The sequence below is a fragment of the Oncorhynchus kisutch genome, unplaced genomic scaffold, assembly GCF_002021735.2.
Source record: "Oncorhynchus kisutch isolate 150728-3 unplaced genomic scaffold, Okis_V2 scaffold2013, whole genome shotgun sequence".
In the NCBI taxonomy this organism is placed as follows: Eukaryota; Metazoa; Chordata; class Actinopteri; order Salmoniformes; family Salmonidae; genus Oncorhynchus; species Oncorhynchus kisutch.
Window position 1 is genome coordinate 10,975 of NW_022263958.1, and position 16,748 is coordinate 27,722.

Below are 16,748 nucleotides of genomic sequence, written 5' to 3' on the forward strand. Positions count from 1 at the left end.
GGTTCACATATTGATTGTGGCATATGGATGGTAATATAAAGAGGACAGACTTAAAAACTGAAAGGAGAGTAAGAAAAACAATCCTGTGAAAGTGAACAAACAACAGGTTGAGGGAAGTGGAGGATCCCTCAGCGATCGCTTGCATCTCTCACAGGTGGCTGCTGGCACGTTCATTTGGGAGGACAGACTCATATTAATGGCTGGAATGGAATTAATAGAATGGTCTCAAACACATGAAAGACCTGGTTTTCATGTTGCTGATACAGTTCCATTTACTCCATTGCAGCCATTATTATGAGCCGTCCTCCCCTTACCAGCCTCCTGTGATCTCTATGTGTGACATCTCATTGTAGCCAGTTTATCAGAGTTTTGTTTCCAGAAACTATGCAACCTCTCACCTACTTCCTCATAACTTGACTTGAGTTAACTTAACTCAAGCTGATTAAAGTGTGGATTCCATCTCATCTACAAGAATAACAAGTTATGTTGAAAGCTACTTCCCTGCCTTGCAGTAGACACACCAGATTTATTTTCTCTCCAGTCTTTCCCCACAGGCCAGCGAGCTTTAAGCCAAACTCTTCTCAATTGTGATCTGCGTGTATCTAATCTCGCTGGCCTGTATTATTTGTATATATGTTTGAAGCTGTCAGAGAAAATATAGTTAATGGCAGAAATGCTTTATACTAATAAATCCCAGCAATTAATATTCAAGTCAATGTTGATGGTTGGCAATAGCTGTGTGTGAGAACCAGACAGGCCTTGATAAATAGGCCAAGTTTAGCATATTTAACAAAGTCTGTCTTGAGTAGTCTTTGGCCTCAGGTGATTAAATAGTGTGTGTGTGTGTGTGTGTGTGTCTGTCTGTCTGTCATATCCCTCAGTGCAGCTTTCAGGGATTATGGAGATAATGGGAGAAATGCTTTATATTATCAAATAAAAGGACCAAGTTTACATATTTTTGAAAGTCTGCCTTAATTAGTCTTCTGTCTTAGGTCTCAGGTGGTCTTAGGTGATTACATAACAAATCCATATCATATGATCCATAGCATCGCCTACATTGAATCCCAGTATGTTATCCTCTCTCTCAGAAATGATGTGGACTTGGACATACTGTCTGTGTGTCAATCTCCTGCTTCTCCTCCAAAGAGCAGGCTCTGGTAGAGTGACCTCACATGTTCTTTGTGTGTGTGTGTGTGTGTGTGTGTGTGTGTGTGTGTGTGTGTGTGTGTGTGTGTGTGCGTGTGTGCGTGTGTGTGTGTGTGTGTGTGTGTGTGTGTGTGTGTGTGTGTGTGTGTGTGTGTGAATGATGTGAGGATTTCCATGAATGATGGCTATGGTTTGCACTTTCGGTACTAGGCTATTCCATTGGCAACCAAGCTAAATCAAGCAAACCTTAAGTATTTGGGCCAGGTTTGGTGTTGATCTTTAGTGTGGTCTGTTAAAAGTCTGAAAGGGACCAACAGCTGATGATGTGCATGGTCGTTTTTGATATTGATAGGTTGTTTTTCTTTCCAGAGAAGTTTGAGGTTCTTGGTCCGTCTTGTGCCATTGTTGCTGTGGCTGGTGATGACATTCTACCCTGTTACGTCAAACCCAACATCAGTGCTGAGGACATGAGAGTTGACTGGTTCAGAATCAACCTCCCTGACCCTCAGTCAAACATTAGAGTCCATTTTTACCAAGACGGCAGAGACAAATACCATGATCAGATCCACTCCTACGAGGGAAGGACATCGTTGTTTAAAACCTCTTAGGGCTGACAGCCCGCTAACGGAATCAATATGACAACAGCCAGTGAAAGTGTAGGGTGCCAAATTCAAAACAACAGAAATCTCATAATTAAAATTCCTCAGACATACAAGTATTTCACACCATTTTAAAGATACACTTCTTGTTAATCCCACCACAGTGTCTGATTTCAAATAGGCTTTACGGCGAAAGCACCACAAATGATTATGTTAGGTCAGAGCCAAGTCACAGAAAAACACAGCCATTTTTCCAGCCAAAGATAGGAGTCACAAAAATCCGAAATAGAGATAGAATGAATCAGTAACCTTTGATGAACTTCATCAGATGACACTCATACGACTTGATGTTACACAATACATGTATGTTTTGTTCGATAAAGTTTATATAAAAAAATCTTGCGTTATGTTCAGTAGTTCCAAAAACATACGGTGATTTTGTAGAGAGCCACATCAATTTACAGAAATACTCATTATAAATGTTGATGAAAATACTAGTGTTATACATGGAACTTTAGATACACTTCTCCTTAATGCAACCGTAGTGTCCGATTTCAAAAAAGCTTTACGGAAAAAGCAAACCATGCAATAATCTGAGTACGGCGCTCAGAGACCAAACAAGCCAAAAAGATATCCACCATATTGTGCAGTCAACAGAAGTCAGAAATAACATTATAAATATTCACTTATGATCTTAATCAGAATGCACTCCCAGGAATCCCACTTCCACAATAAATGTTTGTTTTGTTCGATAATGTCCATCATTTATGTCCAAATTCCTCCTTGTTGTTAGCGCGTTCAGCCCAGTAATCCAACTTCATGACGCACGAGCAGATGAAAAGTCCAAAGGTTCCGTTACAGTCCGTAGAAACATGTCAAACGAAGTATAGAATCAATGTTTAGGATGTTTTTAACATAAAACTTCAATAATGTTCCAACCGGAGAATTCCTTTGTCTGTAGAATTGCGATGGAACAGAGCTCGCTCTCACGTGAATGAGCGTCACGAGCTCAAGGCATTCTGGCAGAGCCCTGACTCATTCCACCCTCATTCGGCCCCACTTCACTTCAGCCCTGTTCTCAGGGTTTACAATTTCCATTGTGCAAATATGCAAATAGCACAAAGATTAGTCATAATTATGTGGTAAAATATTACTGTATTGGCATTATTTTATGTTCACACCAAGAATGCTATTTTGTTTCATTTTTTTTGTTGAAAATGTTAAATAACAGGAATTATAATTTGTTTTATTTGTTTAATTTACCCACAGATTTTGTAAACATGAAGGGGAGTCCAGGTAAATGAATGACACTGAATTCTATTCCAAATAGATCCCTTCATACTGTTTGCAGGTATACTGTATTATGGAAGAGTGATTATTTCTACACCTTGTCACTTAGCATATCTGTTTGGTTATCTCACTTTAACAATAAAGTTTAGAGATGGAGATTTGTATAGTATACAGTATACTCTACTGTAACATTATATTACCATAGTTTCTGGTATCCCCCAAATCTGACAAACTCCTTTTCTATATTCTAGAACTTGAAACCACCAGAAGACGGATGGACTGGAATACTCTCCAGTCCATCCACTTAGAGTTTCACATTAATATTCATATCTTCACATACGGGTATTACTTGAAATACCACGCATTCACATCTGCAATATACTGTATGTTGTTATCAATAGCAACCTATAGGTTACATATGTCTACAGTAATGTCCTGTGCAGCAAAACCTGTTTTTCAAAATAATTCTAATAAAGTGTGTTTCTGTCCACGGTGGATGTGACTCTAGATCCTGATACAGCACATCCCAATCTCATCCTGTCTGAAGATGGGAAACAAGTTATATTTGGAGATGTATGGCAGGATCTCCCTTACAACCCAGAAAGGTTTGATACTTGTGTCAGTGTCCTGGGAAAGGAGGGTTTCTCCTCAGGGAGATTCTACTATGATGTTCAGGTGAAGGGGAAGACAAGGTGGACTATAGGAGTGGCCAGAGAGTCCATCAACAGGAAAGGGAAGATTACAGTGAGCCCTGAAAATGGATACCGGACACTTTGGCTTAGAAATGGAGAGTACAAGGCTCTCTCTGGCCTCTCTGTCCCACTCTCCCTGAGAGAGAAGCCCAAGAAGGTGGGGGTGTTTGTGGATTATGAGGAGGGCCATGTCTCCTTCTATAATGTGGAGGCCAGGTCTCATATCTACTCTTTCACTGGCTACACCTTTACTGAGAAACTTTATCCATATTTTGGCCCCTGTCTTATTGACGGAGGTAAAAACTCAGCCCCACTGATCATCACTCCTGTAGATATCACTGACTTTCATATCAAACATTGAAATACTTTTAAACATTTGTGTGTGTGCATGTCAGACTACCAAACTTGTGTGTGGGTGTGGATAGGTGTGTGTGGGTGTGCGTATATGTGTGCGTGTGCAAACATGTGAGTTTGGGTACATGTGTGTTTGTCTGCAAGTGCAAGAGTGTGTTACTCACAGTTGAAATTAATTATAGCATACCAACAGAGAGGGAATTCCCACCTCGTATCATTTCTGCTGAATGTCATCCTATGGTTTCCATGTTGTCTACATATAGCCCTATTATACAGTATGTAAGCCTAATGTATTGGCATATTCTGAACATCAGTCTGGTCATAATAAACCTATTTGAACTTAATCAGCTTCATTCAAACTTGAAATAACATCTAAATCAAACTTGTCAACATATAAATGACTTTGTCAACTGTAAAACCCCCTGAATCAAATCATTCTGAATGATTGGCTGTCGTTGCTGAGGAAGAGTAATTAACTACTCAAACAGGCTGCTACTGATTGGCTGTGACATGTGTTGGTCTTTCTCAGGGGGCCTATCAGATATTTCCTCACTCAGGTCACGTAACATAAATTAGTCATTCAGGCTGGAGTTAAATCAGGAAGAGACAACATCATAATCAATCAATGAAAGATCAATCAACTCTGGTAACCGTCCCAGGGAGTGGGTCTGGGAGGGCTAGTGTGTGTGTCTGTATGTGTCAGTTCATGCCTGTGTGTGTGTATTTATAGACTGTCTAATGTGTGGTAAGATACTGAGTGTCAGTTCATCAGCATCCTTGTCAATGCTTATCTGATATCCTGGCCCTTACCCATTAGGCTCTGTAGACAGTATTAAATGAGTAGCTATCAGGAATATGTTTTTCCCCTCTACAACACAACATCCTATCTGCCATGACCAAATATACAGTAAATAAAGATCGTTCTCTCTGGCCATTTACCATTTAAAATGTATTTTATGGTCTACTTAAAGGAAAAATCCACCCAAAACCATCATTCCTATAAATTGAGGAGATGGGAAATTCCATTGGAATCACATTGTGCGACATATGTCGCCCATGTATGTTGACCATGTACGTCAACGTGCCACGCTGTGCATTCTGGGCGATTCTGAGATAAGGAGAGCTCTCATTCATGGAGTGAATGGGAGTGAATTGGGTGCTAGCTCAAAAACCCAACATGAGCATGAATTTTGTCAACAAGAAGTACAACATTACAAATACTTTCCGAGATGTGAGATAATTAACTTGATTTTTGTAATAGTGTATAGCGTTGGAATCGTGACATTACTTAATTGCGAGGAAAATATGCACATTTCTCGACTCATAACTTGACTTTGAGAAAAGATTGCGTTTAGCAACTGCGTGATGCAGCACGGATAACGTCAACATGATTGGTCGACAGTCTGCTGGGTGGGGTGTTATACGTTCCACCATTCATTGCCCAAATGGGATTCCTATATCCATTCTCTAATATCTCAGGCAACGGCACCATGCAATGCACCCTGGACTGAAGAGGCAGACAAATAGGAGAAATGTGCTAGACCGTCTGTTAAATAAAAAATTTATCGTGGTAGGAATATCGCAAAAATTATATATCGCTATTTTCTCCTATTTAGCCAGCTAGCTTGCTGTTGCTAGCTAATTTGTCCTGGGATATTAACATTGAGTTGTTATTTTACTTGAAATGCACAAGGTCCTCTACTCTGACAATGAATCCACACATAAAATGGTAAACTGAATTGTTTCTAGTCATCTCTCCTCCCTCCAGGCTTTTTCTTCTTTGGACTTTATATGGCGATTGGCAACTAACTTTCATAATAACACCGTACCCAAACTGCCTGTGCGCCACTGTGCGCAAATTGATTTTGTCCCCCCACATCAAATGCGATCACGACACGCAGGTTGAAATATCTAAACAAACACTGAACCAATGTAATTAATTTTGGGACCGGTTCAAAAAGCATTAAACATTTATGGCAATTTAGCTAGCTAGCTTGCTGTTGATAGCTAATTTGTCCTGGGATATACAGTTGAAGTCGGAAGTTTACATACACTTAGGTTGGAGTCATTAAAACTTGTTTTTCAACCACTTCACAAATTTCTTGTTAACCAACTATAGTTTTGGCAAGTCGGTTAGGACATCTACTTTGTGCAGGACACAAGTAATTTCTCCAAAAATTGTTTACAGACAAATTATTTCACTTAATTCACAGTATCACAATTCCAGTAGGCCAGACGTTTAGGGACACTAAGTTCACTGTGCCTTTAAACAGCTTGGAAAATTCCAGAAAATTATGTCATGGCTTTAGAAGCTTGTGATAGGCTAATTTACATCATTTGAGTCAATTGGAGGTGTACCTGTGGATGTATTTCAAGGCCTACCTTCAAACTCAGTGCCTCTTTGCTTGACATCATGGGAAAATCAAAAGAAATCAGCCAAGACATCAGAAAACTAATTGTAGACCTCCACAAGTCTGGTTCATCCTTGGGAGCAATTTCCAGGTACCACGTTCATCTGTACAAACAATAGTACAATAGTATAAACACCATGGAACCATGCAGCAGTCATACCGCTTAGGAAGGAGAAGTGTTCTGTCTCTTAGAGATGAACGTACTTTGGTGAAAAGTGCGAATCAATCCCAGAACAACAGCAAAGGACCTTGTGAAGATGCTGGAGGAAACAGGTACAAAAGTATCTATATCCACAGTAAAACTAGTCCTATATCGACATAACCTGAAAGGCCGCTCAGCAAGGCAGAAGTCACTGCTCCAAAACCGCCATAAAAAAGCCAGACTACGGTTTGCAACTGCACATGAGAACAAAGATCATACTTTTTGGAGAAATGTCCTCTGGTCTGATGAAACAAAAATAGAACTGTTTGGCCATAATGACCATTGTTATGTTTGGAGGAAAAAGGGGGAGGCTTGCAAGCCGAAGAACAAGATCCCAACCGTGAAGCACGGGGGTGGCAGCATCATGTTGTGGCGGTGCTTTGCTGCAGGAGGGACTGGTGCACTTCACAAAATAGATGGCATTATGAGGAGGAGAATTACGTGGATATATTGAAGCAGCATCTCAAGACATCAGTCAGGAAGTTAAAGCTTGGTAGCAAATGGGTCTTCCAAATGGACAATGACCCCAAGCATACTTCCAAAGTTGTGGCAAAATGTTTTAAGGACAACAAAGTCAAGGTATTGGAGTGGCCATCACAAAGCCCTGACTTCAATCCTATAGAACATTTGTGGGCAGAACTGAAGAAGCGTGTATGAGCAAGGAGGCCTACAAACCTGACTCCGTTACACCAGCTCTGTCAGGAGGAATGGGCCAAAATTCACCCAACTTATTGTGGGAAGCTTGTGGAAGGCTACCCGAAACGTTTGACCCAAGTTAAACAATTTAAAGGCAATGCTACCAAATACTAATTGAGTTTATGTAAACTTTTGACCCACTGGGAATGTGATAAAAGAACTAAAAGCTGAAATAAATGATTCTCTCTACTATTATTCTGACATTTCACATGCTTAAAACCTCTTGATGCACACATCCCGTTAGCGGGATCATTTTCGTCAACATCCACTGAATTGCAGAGCGCCAAATTCAAATTAAATTACTAAAAATATTAAGTGCAATGTAGCAAAACACAGCTTAGCTTGTTGTTAATCCACCTGGCTTGTCAGATGTCAATAAAGCTTTTTGGCGAAAGCGTACCAAGAGTTTATGTAAGGACATCTCTCTCAGTAGACAAAATATTACAAACAGCTAGCAGCCAAGTAGATTGGTCACGAAAGTCAGAAAAGCAATAAAAGGAATCGCTTACCTTTGATGATCTTCGGATGTTTGCACTCACGAGCCTCCCAGTTACACAATAAATGTTCCTTTTGTTCAATAAACATTATTTTTATATCCAAAATACCTCCATTTGGTTGACGCGTTATGTTCAGAAATCCACAGGCTTGAGCGGTTACGACATTGCAGACGAAAATTCCAAATAGTATCTGTAATGTTCGTAGAAACATGTCAAACGTTTTTTTATATTCAATACTCAGGTTGTTTTTACACTATATAATCGCTAATATTTCAACCGGGACTGTAGCTTCTTCAATAGGAGAGAGAGAGAAATGTCTGCTCCACTCTGTTGGCGCATGCAAAACGCTGCTGGCACCCAGCCATACAATGATGCGATGTGATCTTTCTCGCTCATTTTTCAAAATAAAGACTGTTCACACCATGGGGAAGCCATAGGAAATGGAATCTGGTTGATATCCCTTTAAATGGAGTGAAGGCAGGCTATGGAACAGAGAGCTTTCAAGAAAAACAACACCTCCGGGTTGGATTTTCCTCAGGTTTTCGCCTGCAATATCACTTCTGTTATACTCACCGACAATATTTTGACAGTTTTGTAAACTTTAGAGTGTTCTCTATCCTAATCTGACAATTACATGCATATTCTAGATTCTGGGCTGTCACATTCTGACCTTAGTTCCTTTGTTTTGTCTTTGTTTTCATATGGTCAGGGCGTGAGTTGGGGTGGGCAGTATATGTTCTTTTTTCTATGATTTGGGATTTCTGTGTTTGGCCTGGTATGGTTCTCAATCAGAGGCAGCTGTCAATCGTTGTCCCTGATTGAGAACAATTTTGGGTGTTGTGGGTGATTATTTTCTGTTCTGTGTTTTGCTTCACCGTTCAGGACTGTTCATTAATGCCGTTTTATTGTTTTTGTTCAAGTGTTCAGTATTCATATTAAATACAATATGGACACTTACCATGCAGCGCATTGTTCTGACATTTCTTACTCCTTGTCAGAGGAGGACGAAGACAAGTGTTACATGGGCCTGAGAAATAGGCAGTTTAATTTGGGTACGTTTTTCATCCAAACATCAAAATACTGCCCCCTACACTCAAGAGGGACACAGGGAACACAGGGAATTTTTACTGGGATTAAATGTCAGGAATTGTGAAAAACTGAGTTTAAATGTATTTTGCTAAGGTGTATGCAAACTTCCGACTTCAACTGTAAACGTTGAGTTGTTATTTTACCTGAAATGCACAAGGTCCTCTACTCCGACAATTAATCCACACATAAAACGGTAAACCGAGTCTTTTCTAGTCTTATCTCCTCCTTCCATGCTTTTTTTCTTTGGACTTTATATGGCGATTGGGATCTAACTTTCATAGTTACCACGATGACCAACCAAACTCAGTTCATCTTTCAATCACCCACGTGATTGAGATGGCACGTGGGTATCTGCTTCTATAAACCAATGAAGAGATGGGAGAAGCAGGACTAGCACCGCTATCGGTGTCACATATAGAACTGACTTCTATTTTAGCGCTTTGCAGCGCAGACGCTCGTTGGCGTGCACAAGCAGTGTGGGTGCAATAATTGAATAACATGTATGTATTTATTTGGCGACGCAAGCGGTGTGGTCAGCATGTAAGGTGCATTACCACAACCGACTTCAGCTCATCTTTCAATCACCCATGTGGGTATAACCAATGAGGAGATGGCACGTGGGTATATGCTTCTAAAAGCCATTGAGGAGATGGGAGAGGCAGGACTTGCATCACAAATAGAAGCAACTTCTATTTTAGCGCCTGGCAACGCAGACGCTCATTAGCGCTCTCGAGTAGTGCGGGTGCAATGATCGAATAACATGTATATGTACATTTATTTTGCAACACTCGCGCACTGCATTTCTACAGATGCTAGTTCGAGACCCGTGCCGGCCGCGCCCGGGAGACCCATGAGACCCAGCATCGCCCAAGTTAGGGGAGGGTTTGGCCGGCCGGGATGTCCTTGTCCCATCGCGCTGTAGCGACTCCTGTGGCGGGCTAGGCGCATGCACGCTGACACGGTCACCAGGTGTATGGTGTTTCCTCTGACACAAGTTATACCCATCCACAAAAAAAAACATTTTGTATATATAAAATGTACACTAATAATATTTAAAATGACTAAATCTGGCAATTTTGTATACATTTATTTAAATCGGGCTGTTTCTGGGAGGATTCTGGTAAGATGCTGGGAAAGTCAGCTGAATTCCAATTGATGGAAATGGCCCGATCTACTTGGGCCAATTCTGGGCAGTCGTTCATTTTGATTCCGGGCTGAGTCCGACACCTGATTCCGGGCCGATTCAATCAGTTCCGACCCCCAGGAAGAGGCCGCTTCTAGGCCGATTTCTCATGGCTAGCTTGGATGAGATCAGCGGTACAACATTAAAACATGAAATGACCCCGGGAACCGAAAAAACACGCACAAACATAATATAACATTCAAAAGGCCCTGGTTCTCATTAGCCTGACAAAATGAGGCTCAGTAGTGTGTGTGGCCTCCACGTGCCTGTGTGACCTCCCTACAACGCCTGGGCATGCTCCTGATGAGGTGGCGGATGGTCTCCTGAGGGATCTCCTCCCAGACCTGGACTAAAGCATCCGCCAACTCCTGGACAGTCTGTGGTGCAACGTGGCGTTGGTAGATGGAGCGAGACATGATGTCCCAGATGTGCTCAATTAGATTCAGGTCTGGGGAATGGGCGGGCCAGTCCATAGCATCAATGCCTTCCTCTTGCAGGACCTGCTGACACACTCCAGCCACATGAGGTCTAGCATTGTCTTGCATTAGGAGGAACCCAGGGCCAACCGCACCAGCATATGGTCTCACAAGAGGTCTGAGGATCTCATCTCGGTACCTAATGGCAGTCAGGCTACCTCTGGCGAGCACATGGAAGCCCCCCAAAGAAATGCCACCCCACACCATGACTGACCCACCGCCAAACCAGTCATGCTGGAGGATGTTGCAGAACGTTCTCCACGGCGTCTCCAGACTCTGTCACGTGCTCAGTGTGACCCTGCTTTCATCTGTGAAGAGCACAGGGCGCCAGTGGCGAATTTGCCAATCTTGGAGTTCTCTGGCAAATGCCAAACATCCTGTACGGCGTTGGGCTGTAAGCACAACCCCCACCTGTCGACGTCGGGCCCTCATACCACCCTTATGGAGTCTGTTTCTGACCGTTTGAGCAGACACATGCACATTTGTGGCCTGCTGGAGGTCATTTTGCAGGGCTCTGGCAGTGCTCCTCCTGCTCCTCCATGCACAGAGACGGAGGTAGCGGTCCTGCTGCTGGGTTGTTGCCCTCCTACAGCCTCCTCCACGTCTCCTGATGTACTGGCCTTTCTAATGGTAGCGCCTCCATGCTCTGGACACTACGCTGACAGACACAGCAAACCTTCTTGCCACAGCTCGCATTGATCTGCCATCCTGGATGAGCTGCACTACCTGAGCCACTTGTGTGGGTTGTAGACTCCGTCTCATGCTACCACTAGAGTGAAAGCACCGCCAGCATTCAGAAGTGACCAAAACATCAGCCAGGAAGCATAGGAACTGAGAAGTGGTCTGTGGTCACCACCTGCAGAACCACTCCTTTATTGGGGGTGTCTTGCTAATTGCCTATAATTTCCATTTGTTGTCTATTCCATTTGCACAACAGCATGGGAAATGTATTGTCAATCAGTGTTGCTTCCTAAGTGGACAGTTTGATTTCACAGAAGTGTGATTGACTTGGAGTTACATTGTGTTGTTTAAGTGTTCCCTTTATTTTTTTGAGCAGTGTATATATAGGGGCAAGTTGACTAGGCATCAGGATATATGATAAACAAAGTAGCAGCAGTGTATATGCTGGTCCAAAAGTCCCCTTAACAGCTTCTACCCCAAGCCATAAGACTGCTGAACAATTAATCAGATGGCCACCCGGACTATTTATGTTGACCCCATTGTATTTACACTGCTGCTACTGACGATTTATTATCTTTGCATAGTCACTTCACCCTACATACATGTAGAAATTACCTCAACTAACCTGTACTCCCACACATTTACTCTGTACCGGTACCCCCTCTATATGACCTCGTTATTGTTATTTTATTGTGTTACTTTTTCTTAAATATTTTACTTTACTTTATTTAATCAATATTTCTGCATTGTTGGTTAAGAACTGCATTGTTGGTTAAGGGCTTGTAAGTAAGAATTTCATGGTGTTGTATTAGGCGCATGTGAAAAATAAAATGTGATTTGATTTGATTTATATGATGATTGTATGTCACAGGTGGCCGCTGGCACCTTAATTGGGGAGGAAGTGCTCATAGTAATTGTAACGTTTTCCATGTGTTTGATACCATTCCATTCACTCCATTGCAGACATTATTATAAGCAGACCTCCCCTCTGCAGCCTCCGGTGTTGTAGGAGAGTGGATGTGCGTGCGTTTAGAGTCAGTATAAATGTATCTGCAGATTATGTGTGTGTGAGCAAATGATGGAGTGAGTGTTTGTATGTGTGTTGGAGTATCAGTGTGTGTAGTGTGTAGGGCCCTGTGAGTGTGCATAAATACAGATAAAATACAAAGATCAACTCAGTCTGTGTAGTCATTTTGTTAGCTATTTAGTTATCTATTTAGCAGTCTTATGACATGGGGGTAGAAGCGGTTCAGGAGCCTGTTGGTGTCAGACTTGGCACCTTTAATGACTTTCTGGGCCATCCTTTCACACCGCCTGATATAGAGGTCCTGATATATGGCAGGGAGCTCGGCCCCAGTGATGTATTGGGCTGTCCACACCACCCTCTGTAGCGCCATGCGATCGAGTGCGGTGCTATTGCCATACCAAGCTGTGATGCAGCCAGTCAAGATGCTCTCAATGGTACAGCTGTCAAACTTTTTGACGATTAGAAGGTCCATGCCAAACCTTTTCAACCTCCTGAGGGGACAATTTTAAGTTCTTAGTGATTTGGACACTGAGGAACTTGAAGCTCTTGACCCGCTCCACTGCAGCCCAGTTGATGTGGATGGGGGCGTGCTAGCCCGCTGTTTCCTGTAGTCCACTATCAGCTCTTTGGTCTTACTGATGTTGAAGGAGAGGTTGTTGTTCCGGCCCCACACTGCCAAGTGACTGACCTCCTCCCTATATGCTGTCTCATCGTCGCCGGTGATCAGGCCTACTACCATCGTGTTGTCAGCAAACTTGATGATGGTGTTGCAGTCGTGCGTGTACAGTGAGTACAGGAGGGGACTAAGCACACACTCCTGAGGGGCACCCTTGTTGGGGATCAGCGTGGATATGTTGTTGCCTACCCTCACCACCTGGGGTCGGCCCGTCAGGAAGTCCAGGATCCAGTTGCAGAGGGAGGTGTTCAGACCCAGAGTCCTGATGAGCTTACTGATGAGCTTTGAGGGGACAATGGTGTTGAATGCTGAGCTGTAGTCAATGAACAACATTCTCACACAGGTATTCCTCTTATCTAGGTGGGTGAGGGCAGTGTGGAGCGCAATTTAGATTACGTTGTCTGTTGATCTGTTGGGGCGGTATGCAAATTGGAGTGGGTCTAGGGTGTCTGGGATGATGAAATTGATGTGTGTCATAACCAGCCTTTCAAATCACTTGATGACACATAAATCAAATTAAAGAGAACTTATTAACTTGAATCAGCCTCATCATTGGGGGTGTGTGTGGGAGGGGGGTGTGCGGTAAGATACTGAGTGTCACTTCCTCATCATCTGTATCATCGCTCATCGGATGTCCTAATATAATAATAGATGCCAGCAGACTCTAATAGCAGACTCCTTTATCTAAAGCCACTTACAGCCATTTTACATATGGGTGGTCCTGGTAATAAAACCCATTACCCTGGTGTTACAAGCACCATGCTACCTATTGGCCCCAAACTATATGCTCTGTAGAAAGGCTTGAATAAGTATCAGCAACAAGTGAAAAGAACACTTAAACACAGCAGCTATACAGCAATACAGATAGTACAAATGGCACCCTATTCCCTACACAGTGCACTATTAGCCCTGGTCCAAAGTACTGTAGTACTCTATATAGGCAATAGGGTGAAATTTGGAACAAAGACCAAGTATCCTTAGAGCCAGTTATGATGTTCCTCTTTCCTGCCACTAGAGGTCACAGGTCTCCTCTAATATTGGGCTCTTGTCAGAGATAGTGTACTTCTGTACATAGGGAATAGGGTGACATTTGGGACGATCAGAGCATGGGCTCCTCATGAGGTCACTGACACAGAGGCCAGTCTGGAAAGACTGTATGTGTTTCATCCATGCTTCATTACTTGGTATTTATAACCCACACCACCTGTGTGCTGTGTGTGTGTTTATGCATGTCTCTGTGTGTGTGAGAGTGTGAGAGTGTGCGAGTGTGCATATGTGTGTGCCTGCTAGTGTGTGCTTGAGCAAGAGGGCGTGCGTGGATGTGCATGTGTCACCAGGCCATTTCCTGAGGTCCAATTCTAACCTCTGTCTCCTCAGTCTCATTGTCCTGCGGCCCTATTCTAACCTCTGTCTCCTCAGTCTCATTGTCCTGCGTCCCTATTCTATCCTCTGTCTCCTCAGTCTCATTGTCCTGCGTCCCTATTCTAACCTCTGTCTCCTCAGTCTCATTGTCCTGCGGCCCTATTCTATCCTCAGTCTCCTCAGTCTCATTGCCATTCGGCCCTATTCTATCCTCAGTCTCATTGTGCTGCGGCCCTATTCTATCCTCAGTCTCCTCAGTCTCATTGTCCTGCAGCCCTATTCTCTTCTCAGTCTCCTCAGTCTCATTGTCTTGAGGCCCTATTCTAACCTCAGTCTCCTCAGTCTCATTGTCATTCGGCCCTATTCTATCCTCAGTCTCCTCAGTCTCATTGTCCTGAGGCCCTATTCTATCCTCAGTCTCCTCAGTCTCATTGTCCTGCGGCTCTATTCTATCCTCAGTCTCCTCAGTCTCATTGTCCTGCGGCCCTATTCTAAGCTCAGTCTCCTCAGTCTCATTGTCCTGCGGCTCTATTCTAAGCTCAGTCTCCTCAGTCTAATAGTCCTGAAGTCCTATTCTATCCTCAGTCTCATTGTCTCACAGTTCAAGCCTCTCAATCATTCATGTAATGTAGGATGCCTGAATCAGCTGGAGACTTTGAGGAGGAGAGGAGAGGAGGTGGTGAGGGGAGTGGAGGGGAGGGTAGGGAAGGAGAGATAGGAGGGGAAAAGAGGAGTGAAGAGAGGAGGAGGAGGAGGAGGTGAGGGGAGTGGAGGGGAGGGTAGGGAAGGAGAGATAGGAGGGGAAAAGAGGAGTGAAGACAGGAGGAGGAGGAGGTGAGGGGAGTGGAGGGGAGGGTAGGGAAGGAGAGATAGGAGGGGAAAAGAGGAGTGAAGAGAGGAGGAGGAGGAGGTGAGGGGAGTGGAGGGGAGGATAGGGAAGGAGAGATAGGAGGGGAAAAGAGGAGTGAAGACAGGGGGAGGAGGAGGTGAGGGGAGTGGAGGGGAGGGTAGGGAAGGAGAGATGTGAGGGAAAAGAGGAGTGAAGAGAGGAGGAGGTGAGGGGAGGGTAGGGAAGGAGAGATAGGAGGGGAAAAGAGGAGTGAAGAGAGGAGGAGGAGGCGGGGAGGGGAGAAGGGGGATAAAAGGATGGGAGAAGATGGGAAAGGAGAGGATGGGTGGAGGGGAGCAGGATGAGAGGTCATAAAATGTAACTGAACAAAGCATCAAACTTCAAGCACTGATTTATAAGGACTCTTTATTAAAAGATGAACTTGTTACACCCTGGCAGAGAGGATACAGACACAGACACATGATGCGCACGCGAGCACACACACACACATACTGTACGTCTTACTATACTTGTGAGGACTTTTTGGGGACCAACAATTGATTCATAATCGCATTTTCCTTAACGCTAAACCTAATCCTTACCTTAACCCTAACCTTAACCCCTAATCCTAACTTCTAACCCTAACCGTAACCCTAAACCTAACCTCTAACCTCTAATCCTAACCCTAATTCTAACACTAATCCTTAACCTGATCCCTAGCCTTAAAAGCATTTTTGCAAGTGAGGACCGGCAAAATTTCCTAACTTCCCTGAATTTGAGTTGGTTTACTATTTTTGTATTCTCAAGTATAGTAAAATGTGTACATACACACAGACACACATACACACACACACACACAAAACACTGCTCTATAGGGAAAATGCAGAGAACACCATAGGGACAGAGTTATCATCAAGGCCTTAACAATCAGAGCGGCAAGATTCATTTAGGCCTGGCCTCAATCCGCGGCGTACTACAACCAACAATGCAGCTTTTAAAGGCATTTGCCCTGACATTCCCGGAGATTGTATTCATGGTAAACATCTTGTGGGCCTCCTTCTTTCAAAGATTGTTATAGTGCGTGGAAGATTGAATCCCAGGCTTAGTATTTGGCAGGAAATGGTAACGGTTGGCTGTGATTGGTTAACGATGTATACAGTATACAGTACTATATGGTCAGAAATTTTTCCTGGTAATGAAGGTCACGTGGTCAGGAAAAACTCCTGGTCTTGATATAAGACATCATGACGCCCACACACAGTAATGATGACAAAAGGAGAGAGAACAAACAGTGTATTTACAAAACATCATCATTCTTTTTGGCCTTGATTCAGAGCAGTAAAGCTATAAGTACGAACACTACAGAATACAGTATGTATAATGTTGCCATCACGTAATCAACACAGATTCTGGATTTCTTGAATGCCAAAGAGGGAAAAAAGTCTTCTGATTCACAGGTCTCTCGTGGGTCTTGTTGTTTTATGTGGGCTACGTTGCTATGTGAACGACCAGTCGCAGTCATAGCCTATCAGACGCTA

The 16,748-nt window shown here is 43.3% G+C and overlaps 1 protein-coding gene across 1 annotated transcript; it reads left to right on the plus strand.

Annotated features, from left to right (window-relative positions):
• The first annotated feature begins 1,327 nt into the window (after nt 1-1,327).
• On the plus strand, nt 1,328-4,088 carry LOC109884860 (butyrophilin subfamily 1 member A1-like). The gene is made up of 3 exons (XM_031819278.1): nt 1,328-1,349; nt 1,516-1,753; nt 3,512-4,088. Exons 1-3 carry the CDS (start codon nt 1,328-1,330, stop codon nt 4,086-4,088), a joined length of 837 nt encoding a protein of 278 aa, XP_031675138.1.
• Nucleotides 4,089-16,748: the final 12,660 nt, after the last annotated feature.